Here is an 18,864-nt window from a genome sequence, read left to right on the forward strand (position 1 = left end):
CTGAAAATTCAGGTTTAACATCACAAAAATAAATTACATTTTAAAATAGATTGAAATAATAAACAGTTGTTTTAAATTGTAATAATGTCACAATCTTACAGTATTTAGATCAAATAAATGCATCTTTCATGAGCATAAAAGAAAAAAACATTTAAAAAAAATTTCTCAACCCAAACTTTTGAAGAGTACTGTTTTTTTTTTTTGACACTCGCTAACATTTTGTGCGGTTGTTATCTTCAGGTTCAATGTCTTTCTTTCATAGTTATATACTGATAATATTTTTTTCTTATAATAATAATAATAAAAAAAAACTCACCTGAATTAGTTTTAAATTAGATTTTTTATTAATCTGTCATAATATGTTTTAATGGGTAGACCTACAACAGCCCTATACAGGCTCTAAAAAAGTCGCATTATTGATTATATGGGTTGCCTGTCACATGTTCTTGACATCTCTCAGTAGTTCTGAAGTGTGCAGATGGATGGTCAAAGGGAATGTTTAGCTCAGCTGCTCCACAGCATGACGCCCAGCATTTCTTTATAATTAACGTCCAAAGCCCTGAAAATAGGATGTGTCTGACTCACAATGAGATCTCATCAGAGGCTATGAGCAATCTGAGTGATTGCATTAGCTTTGGCATCATGATCGGAAAGATAAACAGAGCATTATGAGCTCTAGCTATTCGGGAGCACAAGATTAAACGTTGCCGTGCAATCGCTTGGCATAAGCAGTTAGCAGAACTTGAGTGCCAGTCAGCAAACCCTTAGAGTCCGCCGTCTGTGCAAGTCTAAAGCCCAGTCATTTCCATTTGATGTCCACAGGGGAGCTTTAGTCCTGATTCTGCCTGCTGGTACCCAAATCTTTCTCACTCTCATTCCTTTATGCTTTCCATCCTGGATCTGAGAGCATATGGAAGCCAGAGGGTTTCCTGTCTGACAGTAGAATAATAGCATTGACGCTGAATCATCTCTCCTCAGCCCAAACTTACAGTCATCCTCAGCAACTGCAGGCCGGGGGACAATAAAACTATCAGAGGATTGTGAGCTTTTGGACGTTGCCTTTTGTGTGTCAATCAGTGGATTTCCTTAGTTTTCCGTTCATTCAAAGTGTGAATGTGCTCTTGAAAACACTGACGGAACATTTATGAGCACTCCAGTATCTGAACAAAGTGTCTCTGCAGTGAGTTATGAGCTTACGATGGTGACCACACGCTCGTCAGTGAGCAGCTGCAGGGCTGATGTAGAAAATAATGTTTTTCTTGTTTCCTTGAATACGCCTGTTTTAGTTAGTCTTTTCTCTGCTGAGTTGTCAACATAGAAATACATGCAAATCATACACAGACACAGCCTGAGGCCACTTACATGTTTCCATAGGCTGCTACCCAAACAGTAATGCTTACAATATACAGTAAAAACATGGCAAATAAAAGGACTTTTAAATAAATACATACATATGGTACGATTATGCAGTCTTTTACGCTCATTAATTTGATCAGTAAAACAGTATATCGTGAAATGTTATTATAATAAAAATATTCTCTCTTAATCATTAGTTCAGAGAGGTTAATTCTTATTACTCTTTCAAAATATTATGTTTGCCCTTAATAAAAATATATTCACATGTGGCTGCTGACTGGATTATTTACAATGCCTTCCATTTTTCAAAACACGTTTTTGCCTCAGAGCTTTTTCAAATGGAACTGTTTCATAAAATACAGCATGCATTATTTAGTAATTAGCTCTTTTGCAATATATACTGTATATCAACACTTATTAATGCGACAACAAATTGGTCCAAAAACAGTTTAATTAACAGCATAACAACAGCCACAGAACAGTGGATGTTTAAAAAATATATACACACATGTATTTCTCTGAATGCATTATACATTAACACCACAGTGTCACTTCATGATAAACATTAACATCTCTAGCTTCATGATATAGCTTAAATGTGATCTGTACATTATACAGCATGATATTGCAGTTATTTGATTTGGAGACAAACAGTCTGGTGATAAGGGAACAGTTCACCAAAAATGAAAATTAGTTAAAAATCAGACCATCCAAAATGTAGTTGCATTTGGATCTTCATTGGAACAGATTTGGAGAAATTTAGCATTACATCACTTTCTTCTCTGGATCCACAGTGAATGGGTGCAGTCAGAATGAGAGTCCATACAGCTGATAAAAAAGTCATTGTTTCTGACTAAAATACAATCTCCTCTACATAATATTGTTTTCTCCAGTGAAAAAGTTCTCATCTGATTCAGGGCAGAAATATGAACAAAGAGAAAACAGTCCAAAACAGTTATAAACAAATATGGATTTTAAAGTGAGAGGACAACAGAGGATGGAGTTTTTTTTACTGAAGAAAGAGTTATTTTGGGTTATGGACAGTAGCAACGGTTTAAATTTAAAACACCTTGATGGAATGGATTTGTCCCTTACAAACACAGCTTTTCACTTCACTTTATTCATTGTTTTTATCAGCTGTTTGGACTCTCATTCTGACTGCACCCATTCACTGCAGAGGATCTACTGGTGAGCAAGTGATGTAATGCTACATTTCTTCAAATCTGGTCTGATAAACAAACAAACTGATCCACATCTTGGATGGAATGACGGTCTGGAAATTATCAGCAAATTAAATTTTGAGTGAACTATTACTTTAAGTGTAATTTAAACATAAAATGAGAGTAACATTAGATAATAGACCTGAAGTGAACATGTTTTTCTGCCTTTTTCACATACACAAGTCATTTACTCATAACAATAACAATTCAGCATTTCACATTATGCAAGTCATCTCATGAGAGGTTGGCTGTATAGCCTACAGAGGCGAACGTGTCCAGTGAGGTAATCTAAAGCTGTACATGCCATTCTTCCACGATTTTACCATAAGAATATATTCATTCCAGTTCACTATTTAAACATGTATATGCTGGTTGCAGCTTTAAGTGAAACATTCAGTTTATAGATGGTAATATAATAGAGTTTCCACACATTTTAACAGTGTTTTATTATTACAGTGCGTCTACCATAAAAAAAAACCAGAGGCTTAAAGAGATATATGATTAATTTTATACTTCTTTCCCTGACTTTGTCACTTTCACAGGCACTTTTTGTATTGCTCATTTTGAATCGCTCTTAACATGTCCATTAACCCAAAGAACTCCATTACACAACAAAGAACCCATACAGTGGAATCAGGTACCAAAGGACCCCCACATACTTGTAATCAATCCTCTTTCTCTACACACAAAAGGAATAAATAAGCTTGGAAATATTATAGACCGTTCAATATGAAAGTTAGTCACTGTTGATACAAATAAAATATTTTCCCTTCAAAAAGAAAAAAAGAAATGTTAATAAAAGCAGGGAGTCTTTGTGCAACCTTGTGCATTGGGGTCCATGTTGACGGGCTTGTACTGAGACGTACATTGTTTTACAATGCGTATATTCATTTTTCCTGGTTCTTGATTGAGTCACCAATGACTGAAGGCCCACAAAAATTGAGAAGGGAGAGAGGGAGTGTTGTTCAATATCCCGCAGGATAGCCGCCTTTCCTGGGGTCAGATTCGGCACAGAGTTTGTCTCCTTGTCGCACAATGGCCTGGACAATTGCTCCTGGCGTCCTCTGCAGCTCTGTTACATGATTCTTCTGAGCCAGGCCATCAAGAACGCTCTGTAGCATGTGCGGACACATTCACAAAGAGATAAAACATATGAATAACTGTCTTTTTACTGACTCATTAAACCGTTTATCATGCCTTAAATTGGGAAAGTCCAGGGACCCACCTGCTCAAAGTCCTGTTCCACAACTGTCATGTTGGGGTTGAGCTGGTTGTGGACTCTAGGCTCTGTAACTGCTTTCTTCAAATCATAGTTAAAGAACAGTGAGTTCAGGATTACCTGGGAGAAGTGAAAAAGGAGATTTTACTATTTTAAATAGTAAAAAAAAAATCAAAATTGTACTGCTGGATCAAATAAATGCAGGCTTGGTGAGCAAAAGAGACTTCTTTAAAAACATTAAGAATCTTACTGTTCCAAAACTTTTGACTGGTAGTGTATGTTCCAACTTCTAATAGGTTCCACATATGCTTTTTACTTCATATGACAATATATGTCATATATGGAAATGTACATATATTACATTTGTTTATGGGAAGCCAGGATTAGAGAGCCATATGCACCCAGTGAGTATAGTTAAACGCTGTTTTGTGTTTGTAGTTACCAGAGCAGTTGCAGTGGTGATTTTCGTCCCCCCTGAAGCCCCAACCACCATTTTGACTCTGTGGTGTTTGTCAAATATTATCGTGGGGCTCATCGATGAAAGTGGTCTTTTACCTTCAAAAGACAAAAGTCATATGTTAATACAATCTTCATTTGAATCGTACCTGTGTGTCTAGAGATAATCTGTCATTTAATTCTAGGCACCTGGCTGAATGAAGTTGTTGGGTGAAGGGGGAACCCCAAAGCCATCAGTAATGTAAGGAGAGCTGAAATCATCCATCTCATCATTAAAAATAATGCCAGTTGAGCGTGACATCACCTTTGAGCCAAAACTGTGAAAACAAAAGAAAGATCAAGACAAGGAAGAGAACAACAATATTGCGTTCCCCCCCTGAGGTCCACTTTTAATGTTTTTTTTTGGCACAAAAACAATCATACTTGTCATTCTCAGGGCTCCAGACTAACATATGAGATCATACTAGATATTGTAAGAGGACAGTGTTTTTCTTCTCTAAATAAATGAACAGGGATATGCAGGTCAAGTGCCGTTTTTCTCTTACTAAAGGTTGATGGTGCTGGTGGCTGCCACCGCGCTCCCATCCTCTGCGATGACTGACAGGTGAGCCGTGCCGTGGTCATCGGGGACAGAGTACTCAGGATCATAGTAGCTGTCTGGGTGAGTAGTGTCATCTGTGATTTTACTCCTAATGTTGTCTGCAAAGTAGTCTGAGGTCATGTTGTGGATGAGCTGGGAAAGGAGATATTTGAAAATAGATTTACCAAAGGCCATTGAACTTGCAGATGTATGAAATATGAACAGTTAGAGGCCTTGAGAAAATATCATCTGCTGCAACGGATATTATTTATAAAAGACTATTTAAACCACTTCACAGATCTTGAGCTAAAATGCATGAGATCAGGTTGCATAAGTCCTCAAAACTCCTTGTGTGAGACACAAAAACAACAAATTATGTAGTTAGTTGAACTCACGTCAGTGATGTTGAGGTAACGTGGGTCTCCCAGTTTACTCCTCTTGGCATAAGCAAAACGAAATGCCTCTACAATGCGATGATACGTCAAAGTCCTCTTCTCTGCTGTGGACACACTGCTGTCTGAGAAGTTGAAACCTAGAAAACGAGTTGAAGCCTTAATGTGAATTATCACTGTTATGCATATTCATATTAGGATACACAAACACTTTGCCTTACGCAATTCAGAAAGCCTTCATTCACACAGAGTGCATTTTGGTAACACTTTAGTATAGGTGCCAATTCTCACTGTTAACTAGTCGCTTATTAGCATACCTATTAATAATATATTGGCTGTTTATTGGTACTTAAAACATATTCTGCATGACCATATTCTACATAATCCTACCAATACCTAAACTTAACAACTACCTTACTAATTATTATTAATAAGCTTATTAACGTAATATGTTCTTCTAGTGCATATTTACATAGAAAAATTAGCAGTGGAATGCAAAACCATGTTCTGTGTTTAAGTTACACAACTCTCTTGAATACTTTGTGGAATTTGGCAGATATTTGCTAATATCTATGCAATACTATGTATCAGTCCAAACTGAAAGTGGCACTACTATCAGATTCAAACTCAACTGGCACCATCTTGCATCTCACTTATTGACTGCAGTGAAGATGAGTAAGCCACACAAGATGGATAATATACAGTCATCTGATCATTATCACAAAATAAACCCAGAGGGTGACACAAGACCTTATACTGCTCACCTTGTTTGTGTGTTTTGCAATGATCTGCTACATGTACATTCTTCCTTAATGCATAACATGATGCTGCTTACCCTCATGAATGAAGCTCTTCTGCGTAAATCCCCATTTTACTCATGAAGACTCTACTTTGATATCATAGTGTCTATAAATGAGTTAATAAGTGCCAGTGGTGATGGAGGATTATTACATTATCAGGTACTTGAGTCCTAGTAAATTCCCAGTTCAAGAAACAACATGCCCTCTCATAGTTATCCATAAACAAATATCTTGATGTAAAGACTTTCGTAAACTTTATGGAAAAGCAAGAACAGGTGTACTGGTGTCAAGGGTTGCTGGGGAAAGGAGCTCGAAGGAGGCAGATATCAAACAAACAGAGTCTTTAATAAATCCACAGTGGAGAAATGGAGAAAACAACCTCTTTAAACAATGAAACAAGACAAACAAACCAAGGAAAGGCAGGGCTATAAATACTAAACCAAATGATGGACTAATAAGATAATTAATGAACACAGGTGGAAACTAATGGACTAATCAAGCAACAAAGGATAACTAGGTCAAGGCAGGAAGAACAAAAACGCAGAACATACACGTGACAACTCTAAATTCAATTTGTTTATTAAGGATATCTTAATATATATATAAATTGCCATATCTTACTTAATCATATCACATTTAATGGCTCAGCTGATTGGTTCAAAGATTCCTGGAGGTCTACCATTAAGATGAATGAGAATGCTAATGAATGGCTCTCTCTAGGTATTCTAGAGGTCCTTGATGCACACATTTGAAGTTCACACACACACAGGAACAATGTGAGACTCACCATCCACTATGTTGAGAATCAGAGCAAGTACAGGTCCACTGGATGGAGCATCAGGAACATTAACGGTGTACTCTCCCACATTTAACTTCAGCGGGGTCTCATTCAACACTGGCTTATATTCCATTAGGTCCTCAAGTGTTATAATCCCTCCTGTAGTGACACATTGATTTACACACACACACACACACACACACACACACACACACACACACACACATATATATATATTTATTAATGAGGTAATCTGACCTTCAGCACATGATAAAAAAAAGGTCAATAAAGAAAGTATGAAATGACCTGCAGCCTGGATATCTTCCACTATATTCTGGGCCATAGATCCATTGTAAAAAACATCAGGCCCTTCTTCCGCTATCTTCTCATAGGTGTCAGCAAGTTTTGAAAATCTAATGATATCATTTTCCTTCAGGAGGTTTTTGTCTGAGTCACAAAACACTTCACTGGAGCAAAGACAGAGAGAGGAAAAGATCAATATTATGTCTTTAAACCTACAAGTAGAGACAGTGTTTGGAGTGTGTTGAGTTAGAATAGTTATTTGTTATTGTATCATATGACGCAGTATGATGTAATTACAAATTACACAACAGTACACCTTGGTACACTTGTTACTTGACTCAATGTGCTATTTTCATTTATGATAAGTGGATTTTCTCACAGACTGCCCAGTTTTCTAGTGTCCAAAAGATAAATCCTCACCACAGTGTAACGTCACTCAGAATTGAATCCTTGTTTTTTGAAATGGCGTTGGCCAAGGCCCTGCCAATTGGAAAACCATTGCGTGCCAATTCTATACTGGGCTCAAACAGTTCCCTCCATGGCAGTCTCCCATGTCTTTTGTGCGCCATCTCGTAACCGCGGATTTCTCCTGGTATGGCAATGGACAACCCTCCTGCCATTCAAACCAGACACAGTAGAGTCAATATTCAATGGCCAAAACTGCAATAAGGTCAATGACATGATGCTCATCTTCTGTATATCAAAATATGTTTTAATGCAATTTAAAAGGCTCAAAAAGGCTTTTCTGATAATTTGACCTATATGAAAAAGCAAGGCTAGTTCACAGGCAGATTAGCTCTATTTATTTTATAGAATGGAGGGTGGACTTGGTGTTATTTACAATAATGGTAATGTACCTTTCCGTGACAGCTGGGTGTTATTGCCAAACATATCCTCTGAAGCATTCATTGGAGCTGTTTCTCTGGCATCAATTGTCTCAACCTTTCCTGTGGACCAACACATGGATTTTTTTATTTGTATTACTTCAAGGCTTAAATTCATTTGGACAGAAACCTAAGGCTTGTGTGTCATCATCATTTGTTATTTACTCCGTTAGCTTCACCTGAAGAGGTGGTGGTTGCTGATGTTTTCACATCATCTGCTGACTCTGTGAAGCAAGCTTTGTGGTCACTATGATGTTGAGTAAACACTGTGTCCTTTTGCTAGGCATTTGACCCCAGTATGCTCCAGGGTCATGTCTTTTTCTATTAATGTACTGTAAGTCACTTTGCATGACAAGTATCTGCTGAATGGCAAATTACTTCTGTGTCATATTAAATTCCTAAGGCCATGTCCTTCCTTGCCAGAACTGACTTACAGAAAGTTAGTTTTATGGGTTTTTTAGACCATGGTGTGAGCAATTCCAAGGTCTTGGGTTTGATTCTTAGGTAAACTTTTTTAATGCATAAAGGAATGCATAAATGTCATTGTTGTACCTGTTGACGCATTGTATATGGTGAAGTACAGCCCTCCTCCAATGCCCATGCTGTGTGCGTTGAACAGCCCAACACACAACAGAGCAGCAATGGAAGCATCAACTGCTGAACCATTGCGCTTCAAGATGTCCCTGCAAAGACAAAGAATGTTGGGTTTTTGAATTGACGTGCATGATGTTCAGTGACAAGAATTGAAACTCTAGGCTCTAGACATTTGGACTCTTACCTTCCAACCTCAGAGCACTTCCCGGCATCTGCTGCCACGGCTGCTTTTGAGTAGAAGTGGTCTGAGTATACAGTGAGTCTCTTATTTCCGATTCCCAAATACACACCCAGAAAAAACGCCACTGCAGCCACAAGCAAGACCACCAGACCAGCAACAAGAGACTTCTTGACCATTTTCCTGAATAGATACAGAATGTGAATACAGGATTGTTGAGATAAAAACATCTGAGGGCATTGTTTGATAAGTGGTATCTATGCAATGTTGGGAAGGTTACTTTGGAAATGTAATAGGTTAAAGATTACAAGTTACCATATTTAAAATGTAATAATAAGTAGTGTAACTATTTCAGTTATTTTATTAAAGTAATGCAACTGATTACATTTGATTACTTTCTAAATATCTAATTAATGTTTTCAACTGTTATTCATTATCAAACAGTTAAACCAGACAGGGTTAATAGTAAGTTAATAGACAGGAAACACTGGCTTCTAAAAATGCTTTTGAAAAAACAGTTAATCTTAAAAAATAAACATATACACATAAATCCTAATAAGAAATAAAACAGTTATCAAATAAGCATGTGTCTTATGTTCCTGAAACATTGGTGTCTCAAATTTTAGAGCAGTCAATGCAATTGCGAAAGAAATCAACCAAATATATATGTGTGTGAAAATATTCAGATTTAACCCCCTTTGTAATTGTCAAAAATTTCATATTTAACTGTAATTTAATTACACATTTTTTCCTCAGTAACTGTAATGGATTACAGCTACAGGTTACACTTTATTTTAAGGTGTCCTTGTTACAGTGTAATTATACATTTAACTACTATATGGTTAGAGTTTGGGTTAGGGTTACTTGCATGTAATTATTATGCATAATTAATTGCTATTAAAATAGTAAGCACATGTAACGTGTAACAAGGACACCAAAATAAAGTGTTACCCCATTACATTTATTTTGTAATTAAATTACGTAATTTCGTTTCATGTAACTAGTTACTGCCCAACACTGCATTTATGAAATTATTATTCATTACAGACAATGCAAATGTGCTTGTTTGTATTTTGTACACTGATGTGCTTATCACCACCACTTCATCATTGTCAGCTGATCAGTGAAGGGTATCCACAGCAACACCACAGTTTCAAATCCATGCTCCAGTATATACTGTAAGCATGCAAATTTTTAATCATAAAGAACATTTTCCCCTGAGAAAAAAAAAAACATATAAGTTACATCACCTTTTCAAGATGTGCTGTTTATGAATGCAAGGGCAGGTGTAAACCTTTGGTAATATTTTTGGAGAAACAGATAACAGTGAAATGTCACCCAGCTTAATAGACCTGTTGAATAAACCCTATACAATTGCACATCATCATTATCACCATCATCATCATCATCATCAATGTTTGCAGCAAGTTTGATAAAAAGCTTTAGCATTCATCCTACAAGTCTTGACACTTTGCGTTCTAGCACCGAATTATCCCAGCATGCAGAGTTCAGAGAGGATTCATCCATGTGTAAATCCAAGCCTTTCAACAGTCACACACTATACAAGCCCTGAATTTTATTTCCCAATTATAGTTTACTCTTATAGACAGATATATTGATCTATCGATAGACACAATGATAATCAGACAGACAGAGAGACACACAGACAGACAGACAGACAAATAGATAGATGGTTAGAAATCCAGAGGTTATAAATCAGCTTGGTCCCAACCTTACATGGTGATTGGCTAAGACAGGAAGTTTTTTTGTTTTTTGTTTAAATTTTTCGGTCCTGATGGTAAAGACAGGTATTACTCACATGAAACCTCACCCTTTTTTTAAGAGCTTAGGAACTTCAGAGGTCAAACTACTGCAATCTTTTTGACAATGCATTTACTTCACCCTTAATCTTAGACATACAGAAAAAAATATAATAATAATAATAATAATAGAAATAAATACAGAGTGAGGTCCAAATGTCTAAGACCAGATTGATGGGATTATATGGGACATTTAAAACTGTTAAATGTTTAGAGAGTTTTACAAAGGAAAAATAAATTATGACTAAAAAATATTAAAGATATCAGCTTGAGTTACAGCAACATTTCCCATGCACATACTTAGAAATTGGGAAATTTATGTTAATTAAGTTATTAATGTAATGTTATCCAAGTTCCATTGATTTTCATTCAAGAATTTTCAAAAAAGAAAATAGAAAGAAATGCATATGAGCATCTTCTCTGGTGGTCTCAGATTTTTGGACGTTATTATTAAAGCTTAGTTAAACGAGTCAGCACTGCATGTTACGTAAGACTTCTAAGAAATATCTCTGATGCAGCATGTTGGTGTTGACTCACAGCTGAATGAGTGACAAAAGATTCTTGACTTTGAAAATGACATTTTTATCTTTGTAAAACATCCAGGGACTTTATTCAAGGCACTTAATACCAATGACAGAAAATCCTAGAACTTTCTTACAGTCACAATTCTTGTAACTGGCATCAAAGAGCACAGTTATGTAATAATACCACCATAAAAACAGTCAGTCAGTACTTTTCATCATGGGACAAGACACTTGAAGCATTATTAGACCTGTTCAAGAGACCTTTTGTCCCACCGTCCTCAATTCAATAAGTGAGTGTCAGCAGCAGCTGTAATTTGTCAGAGTTTGTCTCCAGCTCTTCCCATTATGTGTAGCACACTGTCCAGGATTTATTATCCCTTATGTACTGTTCCGGATCAGTTTGACCCAATTTGATTTTGAGTTGTCGGAAATACCATTTATCTGTTTTTTTTTTCTTGAAATTTTGTGACTTTTTTCTCATTTAGGGTCATGAACATGCATGCAAAGTTTCAACACGCTAATGTGTTTTGACATGTATAAAAAAAATTTGTTACGTACATCATGTTCCCGGGTCAATTTGACCCGCCTATTTTAATGTTCTAAGGCAACTCTACAGAAACAAAATAATAACAATTCTTGGTTATATTTTGTTATTTTAGTTTTTTATTATCCTATGAAGCTAAAAAAGTTGCTTTTTCCCACTTATTTCAATACAGAAAATATTTGGTCAGCCAAAAATGGTAAAAATGAGCTATCATTTATTTTTTAATCTATCTAAAATACTGTTTGACTAATGTTGCTTTTTCTTGAAATTGTGTGACTTTTTCTCCTTTAGGGTCGTGAACATGCATGGACATCTTCAACATGCTGAATGCATTGCACAATGTACATGCAGACATTTTTATACATTTGTGATGTTCACGGTTCAATTTGACCCACATAGGCAGCCATTCATAAGCAACTGTACAGAAACAAAATAACAACAAATTCCTTTGTTGTCTGTCAACTCCTCAGCTCTAGTACTGAAGTGCCTCCTAGTGCCAGCGTCTTGCTGAATTTAACAACTTTTGATTTTCAAAGTTTGTGAAAACAACTGTAAGTCCCATTTTTTGAGCATAGACATGAATATGACTTTTCCAGCTAAAAGTGTTATAAATCTTGAATACTTCAGAGAACAGCCTTATGTTTGGTATCTTTTTAAAGGTGAAACTTCACAGATTATTGTAGAAGTTAAAAAAACAATCATAAAAGTACATTTATAAAAAGTTATAGAAGTTTAAATTTATTAACATGTAAAACAACAACAACAACAACAACAACAAAAAATACATGTTTATCTCCAAATCTTCAAGAAAATCAAAGCCAAACATCTGAGCAAGTTTTGTGCCAAATTTTAGATAGATATCTCAAAAAATGAACTTTTAAGTAAGATTTTGTGGGCCCAGTACCAAACATTTCCACTAGATGATATCCAGGGATTTCCATTTTTTGTTTGAGTGATTTGAACCATATATTTCCATCATTTTCAAAATATTTATGAAGTAGACATCCTATTCAAAAATAGACTGGGCAGTAACTTTAATATTTGATTTCAATTCAGTCTCTAATACACATAAAAACATACGTATAGAACAAGAGCGTGTTTGGCACCACATCACAAATGGAGAATCTGTCTCTATTTATCTATTGCTCTCTCATTTCTTTGAATTGTCTCAAACATGCCACAGGTGTGAGGGAGGGGCAGTTAAAAATAGTGGTTAAAAACAATTTTATAAATCATAAATTCAGATTTATTCTTTGTAATGTGTGACAAGTATTGATATTAAAAATGTATTAATTGTACTTGATATACTATTTAATTTATTTAAACTGAGTAACAGCACATGAAAAAAAAAAATTAAGAAAAATAATTATAAAAATTATAAAAGTCAAAAATACGATTTTACCAACAAAACTCATTTTTATGGGTTAAACCAGGTAGAAATAGCTTTTAAGGTAAAAATTCCAGGTTAACACCTTTTTACAGTAATATGTATAAGTTGCCTTTCAGGTAAATTTGATATATTCCACTCATGCTAATATCATACTACAACAGCAAGTAATTTAATATGCAAAAGCTTATTGACAGGTTTTTGAAAATCAACCCCAGTTGAAACTCTTTTTTTTTGTGTGTCTAGTTTGCCTTTACATTGGAAATAAAAGACAGATGGACTTTCAGCAGATATTTTGAAAAGGGCTGTGAATCAGACAGGGACATCAGTAAGGTCTGTTGCTAAGGTCTATTCCATCTGTCATGTCACTTTGGACAGATAATGAAAAGCTTTACAGCAGCCGAATAAGAAAGGCTTAAAGCAGTGTCTAGGCCACAATATCAGCTAGAAGGTCTCCAGTGAAACAAAATATGTCATGGCCATTCAATACCAGAAAAAGACCTGTGACCCTTCATATAATAGATTTTCTAGACTATCAATGCTAATGTAAAACTTGTTAAAATGTGGAATTTAGTTTAGGAAGCACATCAGGAAAACAGTCAGCACAACATCTTAGCTTGTTTAGAACAGATTGCTATCACTTATGTCTCAGATGTTTGTTTCCCCTAAAACGCATACAGATATATGCTACGTTTGTCCCTCTATAGGTTAAATCATAAAACTGACAGTTACTTGATGAGGAATGTTGTTTTTGGTAATTACTTGAAACACTTTGGTTCTGGTCCTTTGTGCGAAGGATCTGATGGTTTGCGATTTAGGCTACTTAGCAGGTTCATCTTAGTATTGATGGGTGCTTTCAAAACACTCTTTCAAGAAGCTTCCAACATTTATAAATCTTTTGTTTCTTATCATAGGTGCGTTCACTCCATGTAATTACCATGAAACCAACTTGTAAAAAGTGTTCACATCTTTATAGAACTCGTAATTACAACTTGTGAACTGGGACTTTTCTAAGAACTACAGCTTGACCACCTCAGACTCGCTATGCTTTAGTCATCGATAGTGCAATAGTTCCAACTACAAGAGTGTGAACAGCTCCAAGTAGAACGTCATGTTGTCATCTTGAAATTACAGTAATTACAACATGATGAGAATGCAGCAAGAGGTTTGGATCTTGTATCATATTTATCAGGTCACGTGATTGCAGCAAACAAAGTTTTGTCAAACTATTTTGAACCTACCGTGTACCATCTTGTTGTAACTGATCTTTGGTTGGTTTTGTTTTGTAGGTTCATTTATTGAAGTAGCTAATTAATTGTGGTAGGCTACTTATTTAATAGATTACACTTTCTTGCCTCTTACATATATGCAATTGTTTTTCAAGAGGTCTTATTATATTTGTTTGGGTTGTTTTTACTGGATTTACACTGTTATGACAAACAGGTGCCACCAGTCTGTTCTGAGTGCTTCGCACTCATTGAATCATTCTGCAAAGCAATTCATTCAGAGTTTTGAAAAACGTAATTTCTACCATTACTACTTAGTGAATGGCACTAACTACAAAACAGCCCCAACACCCATAAAAAATAACAAACTAAAAAAAAAGTTTATCTTTTTAGCGCTTTTCTAGACACTTCTGTGGCTATTTAGGCTACTGACAGAATGTAAACACACACTGCGCATGCGGAACAAAATCCACCCCGACAGTTTTAAAATAAATAAAATTAAATTAAATAAATAAATAAAATTATATAATTGTCACAATTAGGATTTTTAAATGTATTCTACTTCATTAGCCTATTATTTAGTTGATTTCTAACAACAACAACAACAAATACTATTGTTGACATTTTTGGTCACAAATGTTGACTTTTTTATGAAAAATATTTGAGGTCAAATATTTGAGCTCTTCTGAAAATCTATAGGAGATTACTGGGCATGACTGGTTTTACAGTTTTGACAATTGCTGTTGTCTAGCATTGGGATGGTGATTTATTATAGCTAGGACCTCATATTCAGCATCAGTTAATGAAATGAATTGACCATCGGTTAAATAAACTTACTTAAAAATCGATTAACATTTTGTTTTGACTTCACCACCCACATTTTTCTATTTTGGCATGTGGGGCACACACACCAAACACCGATAGCCAATGGCAGTACAGTACTCAGTAATGATCCACGCGTGGTGCTGTGGTGAACATCTCCATCATCCACTGAATACCAACTAGAGCATCAGGCGGACGTGTCCTGCTGACAACAAATACGAGGGTGCGAGTTGGGATAAAGAACAAAACACTGACATTTCTGCAGCTAAAACTACTACTTGTGTCGTCGAGCGGATTTCACAAAGGACATTGTCACTGAGTACGTGCTACCCAAGTTCGGACCGATGTGGAAACCTCTGGGCGTTATCTTCCAGGCTGCCATGGTTACGCCGTAAAAGGGTAGTATTTATTGTAACATTTGTGATTTCAACGAGATCATGGGCTCCAGGCTCAGCCGCCAGAACAGTCTCGACAACGAGAATTTTTCAAGGAGGCGACGGAAACATCTCGACAGTACGGGAGAGAGCGATCGGAGCGGAGACTTCTTGTTTACATCCCTGATGCTCAGGTCGGATAAGCTGCCGGGGATGCTGAGGAGAGCCAACCACAGCCCGTATGTCAGACGAGTCGCCTGGGTCCGAGAGATTCAGAAGCTCCTTCGGGAGAGGAAGAGAGAAGAGGCGACGGACGTGCTCAAACTGTTGAGGAAGGTGAGGGAAATAAATGTCCTGCAGTGCTTAAAACATGTGGATCTGACAGAGACAGCTGCAAAACATGCATGAGTTTCTCTCTCGCTCTCTGCTTTGTTGGCATTGCATGTGTTGCAATCACTGACACGCAAATATGAAGACATGATCATAAAATGCAATTCATGTAGAAATCTTGAAAAGGTCATCATGTTAACAATTTCTGAATTAATTTTTTTTTATATATATATATTAATATTTTGGGGGGCTTAAAGTGTGCAAACCCAACGGTGTAATTGTCTTAATGTAATAAATAAATAAATAATATACGTTTTTCGTTTTAAAAAAAATGTTTTAGTATTTTACTATATTTTTCATAATAATGAAAATATTAAAAGTAATATTATAATATGATATATATGTAAAATTAGCACTTTTTAAAAATATTATTAATATCTGCCAAACTTGTTTACCCTAATCAAAGGTGTAACCAACATGCAGGAAGCCATTTTGTTGTCATGTGACAAGAAAACCATCAAATAAAAAGGACCTGTTTAGATTGTCATAACTAAGATAAGTTTTTATTAATTTCATTCCAGTTTAAGTTATTTTAGTTAGCACATAGTTAAACTCAGTTAAAATGAGAAATGTTGCCTTGGCAAGTAGCTGAAAAAAAGTAAACTTTTTTTTAATGCCAGCAATTTTGTTTTTTTGTTTGAAAATGTTTTTATTTTAATGGTTTCAGTTTTTATTTTTTCTTTATGAATACCTTTTGTAACTCAAATGTCATGACATTTGTACAAATATATATTTAATATTAAATAAAACAAGTAAATTAAAAGTAAGTAGCTAATAATGTATTATAAAATAAATTTAAAAAAAGTTGTGTTCACGTGTATTTACAGTTCAATGAAAACACTGATAGTTTTTAACTCGATGGTTACACTTTTAGCCAGTTTTGTCTTGCCATTACCCTTTTTTTTGCATAATAATTGCTATAAGTGTTTTCCAAACACATATGAAACCATCAAGAATACAAAAATTATATTTCTTATAACATGGCACATGTGTTTTAAACTAGATTTCCCATTTTCATCACCTCAGACATCCTTATGTGTCATTGACCCTCGTATAGTAACCAGCAGGTGAAATGTGGCTTGGCATTTCCATTTCAGACACCCGCCGTGCGGCTCACTCTGTAGTGCTGCAGTGAGTCACCTTCCGCAAGAAATCATTTCCCTGGATTTGCTGCTATTTGTTGTCAAGACTCTACACAAACACTAATACTAATGCCTGGATGCTTCTATAGTACATTTGTTCTGTCAGAGTGACACATATACTCAAATTTAACACAGTACAGAGCAGCAGAGAGAGCTGAGCACTGATGACAGAGGAGTGCAGGAGATCACGAGGTCACTTGCATAAGTGTGTCATGTGCATGTGTAAGAATAAGTCAAAAGCTGTTGCTGGGAAAAAAAAGCAATAAAGTATATAAACAATGTAATATATTTATGGCATGCAAAAAATGAGTGTTTTCGAACAGGTTTCTTGAACACTCCCCTCATTTACAATTGCACAGACAGACAGTTCTGCTCCATCAGCTGTTGGCAGTACAGTTTTCTCTTCACACTGGGACAAGAAAAGGTACTTTAACATCGAAAAAAGTGTCACAATTATTATTATTATTGGGAAAAAAAACATATATAAGAAAAATCAACAATGTGAAGTATTATGTATTATTATTTTACCTGGAGCAAAAATGAAGGAAGGCATTTTTCTCCTGCTGTGTTAAAAGTGTTGATATGAGGGCAGAAATTGTCACAGTTTATGAACTCCTGTTCTCCTTACAATCTCTTTCTGATATAATATGATTACTGTGTCAAAATGACAAGGAGATGCAGCCACGCCTCATCAAAATGGGGTTTAAAAAGGCATTCTTAGTTCTTCCATTATTCCCAAACCAAAGATACATCCATACAACTCTATAAAACTCTCTCTTTCTCTCTCTCTCTCTCTCTCTCTCTCTCTCTCTCTCTCTCTCTCTCTCTCTCTCTCTCTCTCTATCTCTCTCTCTCTCTCTCTCTCTCTCTCTCTCTCTCTCTCTCTCTCTCTCTCTCTCTCTCTCTCTCTCTCTCTCTCTCTCTCTCTCTCTCTCTCTCTCAATGTTCTCATCTTTGCAGCTGCTCATTCTCTCATTCCAAATGCTGTTGCCTTGCTCATGTGAATTGGCTACTGTTGATTTTCATCTGTTGTTTTGATTAGAAAGCATCTGCCAAGAATTATAAATGGATCTGTTGCTTACTGGCTTATCAAAGATATTTCAATAAATGGTGAGAAAAACAAGAATTTTGAAACAAAAACTTTTTATATAATATAGTTTAAGGGCGGTATTATTAAATTATTAAATTATTATTATGTTTTATTAAAGTAACAATGTTTCTTCTTATTTTTATAAGATGACACTGTGCACTGCTTTAAGTTTATTAACCATAGATTATGGAGAGACCAAAGCACATCTTGAATTTTACCACTTTTATTATTATATTATTATTTCTGTTTATCTTGTATGAATCAAATTCAGTGAGAAAAGTGTCATTTATTAGATAAATATATAAAAAGGGTAGGAATAGGCTTCAGCCTACAACTTTTTCGGTCTTATGTCTATTAGTCACTTGTGTGTATTTGATATTCACACTGTGCGCTCTCTTCTAATGTTTTCAGTCTTTTATGTAATTTCCCCCCACCGTTTGCAGTTGTCATCCCTTTGTTTTCTTTTTTAAATTCATTTTTTTGTAGTCCCCTTTCATTGTCTCCCTCTCTCAGGATGTGCTGTTAATTACATTTGAGAATTTGACATCCCAGAGCAGAGAGTGTTTTAATCAACACAGAAAGATAGTCTTGGATACCTATGCTGCGGCAAGCATGTCAACGGAGACCCGTGATGTGGTCCTCTGTGTGCATCCAGTCTTTATTAAGGCTTTCTCCCATTATCAAGAAACAGAGAATTAAAAATGACTCTCATGTTTCAGAATCATAACAGGACCTAACATACATGGAAGCAACTGATTAGAGAACATGGGATAAGTAGATCAGTG

The 18,864-nt window shown here is 35.7% G+C and overlaps 2 protein-coding genes across 3 annotated transcripts in view; one reads left to right on the forward strand and one right to left on the reverse strand.

Moving 5' to 3' along the window:
* Positions 1-1,798: 1,798 nt before the first annotated feature.
* Positions 1,799-8,960, reverse strand: LOC109110386 (glutathione hydrolase light chain 1-like). 2 transcript variants are annotated; one of them, XM_042730006.1, is made up of 12 exons: positions 8,767-8,960; positions 8,541-8,671; positions 7,962-8,051; positions 7,525-7,717; positions 7,108-7,268; positions 6,811-6,960; positions 5,227-5,363; positions 4,797-4,984; positions 4,441-4,568; positions 4,238-4,350; positions 3,802-3,915; positions 1,799-3,688 (listed from the first exon to the last, which is right to left on the reverse strand). In XM_042730006.1, the coding sequence occupies exons 1-12, from the start codon at positions 8,937-8,939 to the stop codon at positions 3,542-3,544; spliced, it is 1,725 nt and encodes a 574-aa protein (XP_042585940.1). In that variant the 5' UTR covers positions 8,940-8,960; the 3' UTR covers positions 1,799-3,541. The 2 variants fall into 2 exon arrangements, with proteins under 2 accessions (XP_042585940.1, XP_042585941.1); XM_042730007.1 differs by lacking the exons at positions 6,811-6,960; positions 7,108-7,268; positions 7,525-7,717; ... (1 more) ...; positions 8,541-8,671; positions 8,767-8,960 and adding an exon at positions 6,059-6,402.
* Positions 8,961-15,149: 6,189 nt separating this feature from the next.
* LOC109110103 (leucine-rich repeat-containing protein 75B-like) overlaps positions 15,150-18,864 on the forward strand; it is a 28,797-nt gene continuing 25,082 nt past the window's right edge. The window contains exon 1 of the mRNA XM_042730008.1: positions 15,150-15,793. Coding sequence (XP_042585942.1) covers positions 15,521-15,793 — 273 coding nt within the window. The 5' untranslated portion in view covers positions 15,150-15,520. The remainder of the gene's footprint in view (positions 15,794-18,864) is intronic.

Source organism: Cyprinus carpio, chromosome B8, assembly GCF_018340385.1.
Source record: "Cyprinus carpio isolate SPL01 chromosome B8, ASM1834038v1, whole genome shotgun sequence".
In the NCBI taxonomy this organism is placed as follows: Eukaryota; Metazoa; Chordata; class Actinopteri; order Cypriniformes; family Cyprinidae; genus Cyprinus; species Cyprinus carpio.

What these genes read in the sequence shown, in the direction of transcription:
- LOC109110386 (XM_042730006.1), bottom strand. Translation starts at nt 8,939, where the DNA reads ATGGTCAAGAAGTCTCTTGTTGCTGGTCTGGTGGTCTTGCTTGTGGCT. An exon ending in GATTCTCAACATAGTGGATG is followed by an intron (nt 5,364 to 6,810) that starts GTGAGTCTCACA and finishes CTCGTTTTCTAG; the next exon opens with GTTTCAACTTCTCAGACAGC. An exon ending in ACCAGCACCATCAACCTTTA is followed by an intron (nt 4,569 to 4,796) that starts GTAAGAGAAAAA and finishes TTGTTTTCACAG; the next exon opens with TTTTGGCTCAAAGGTGATGT.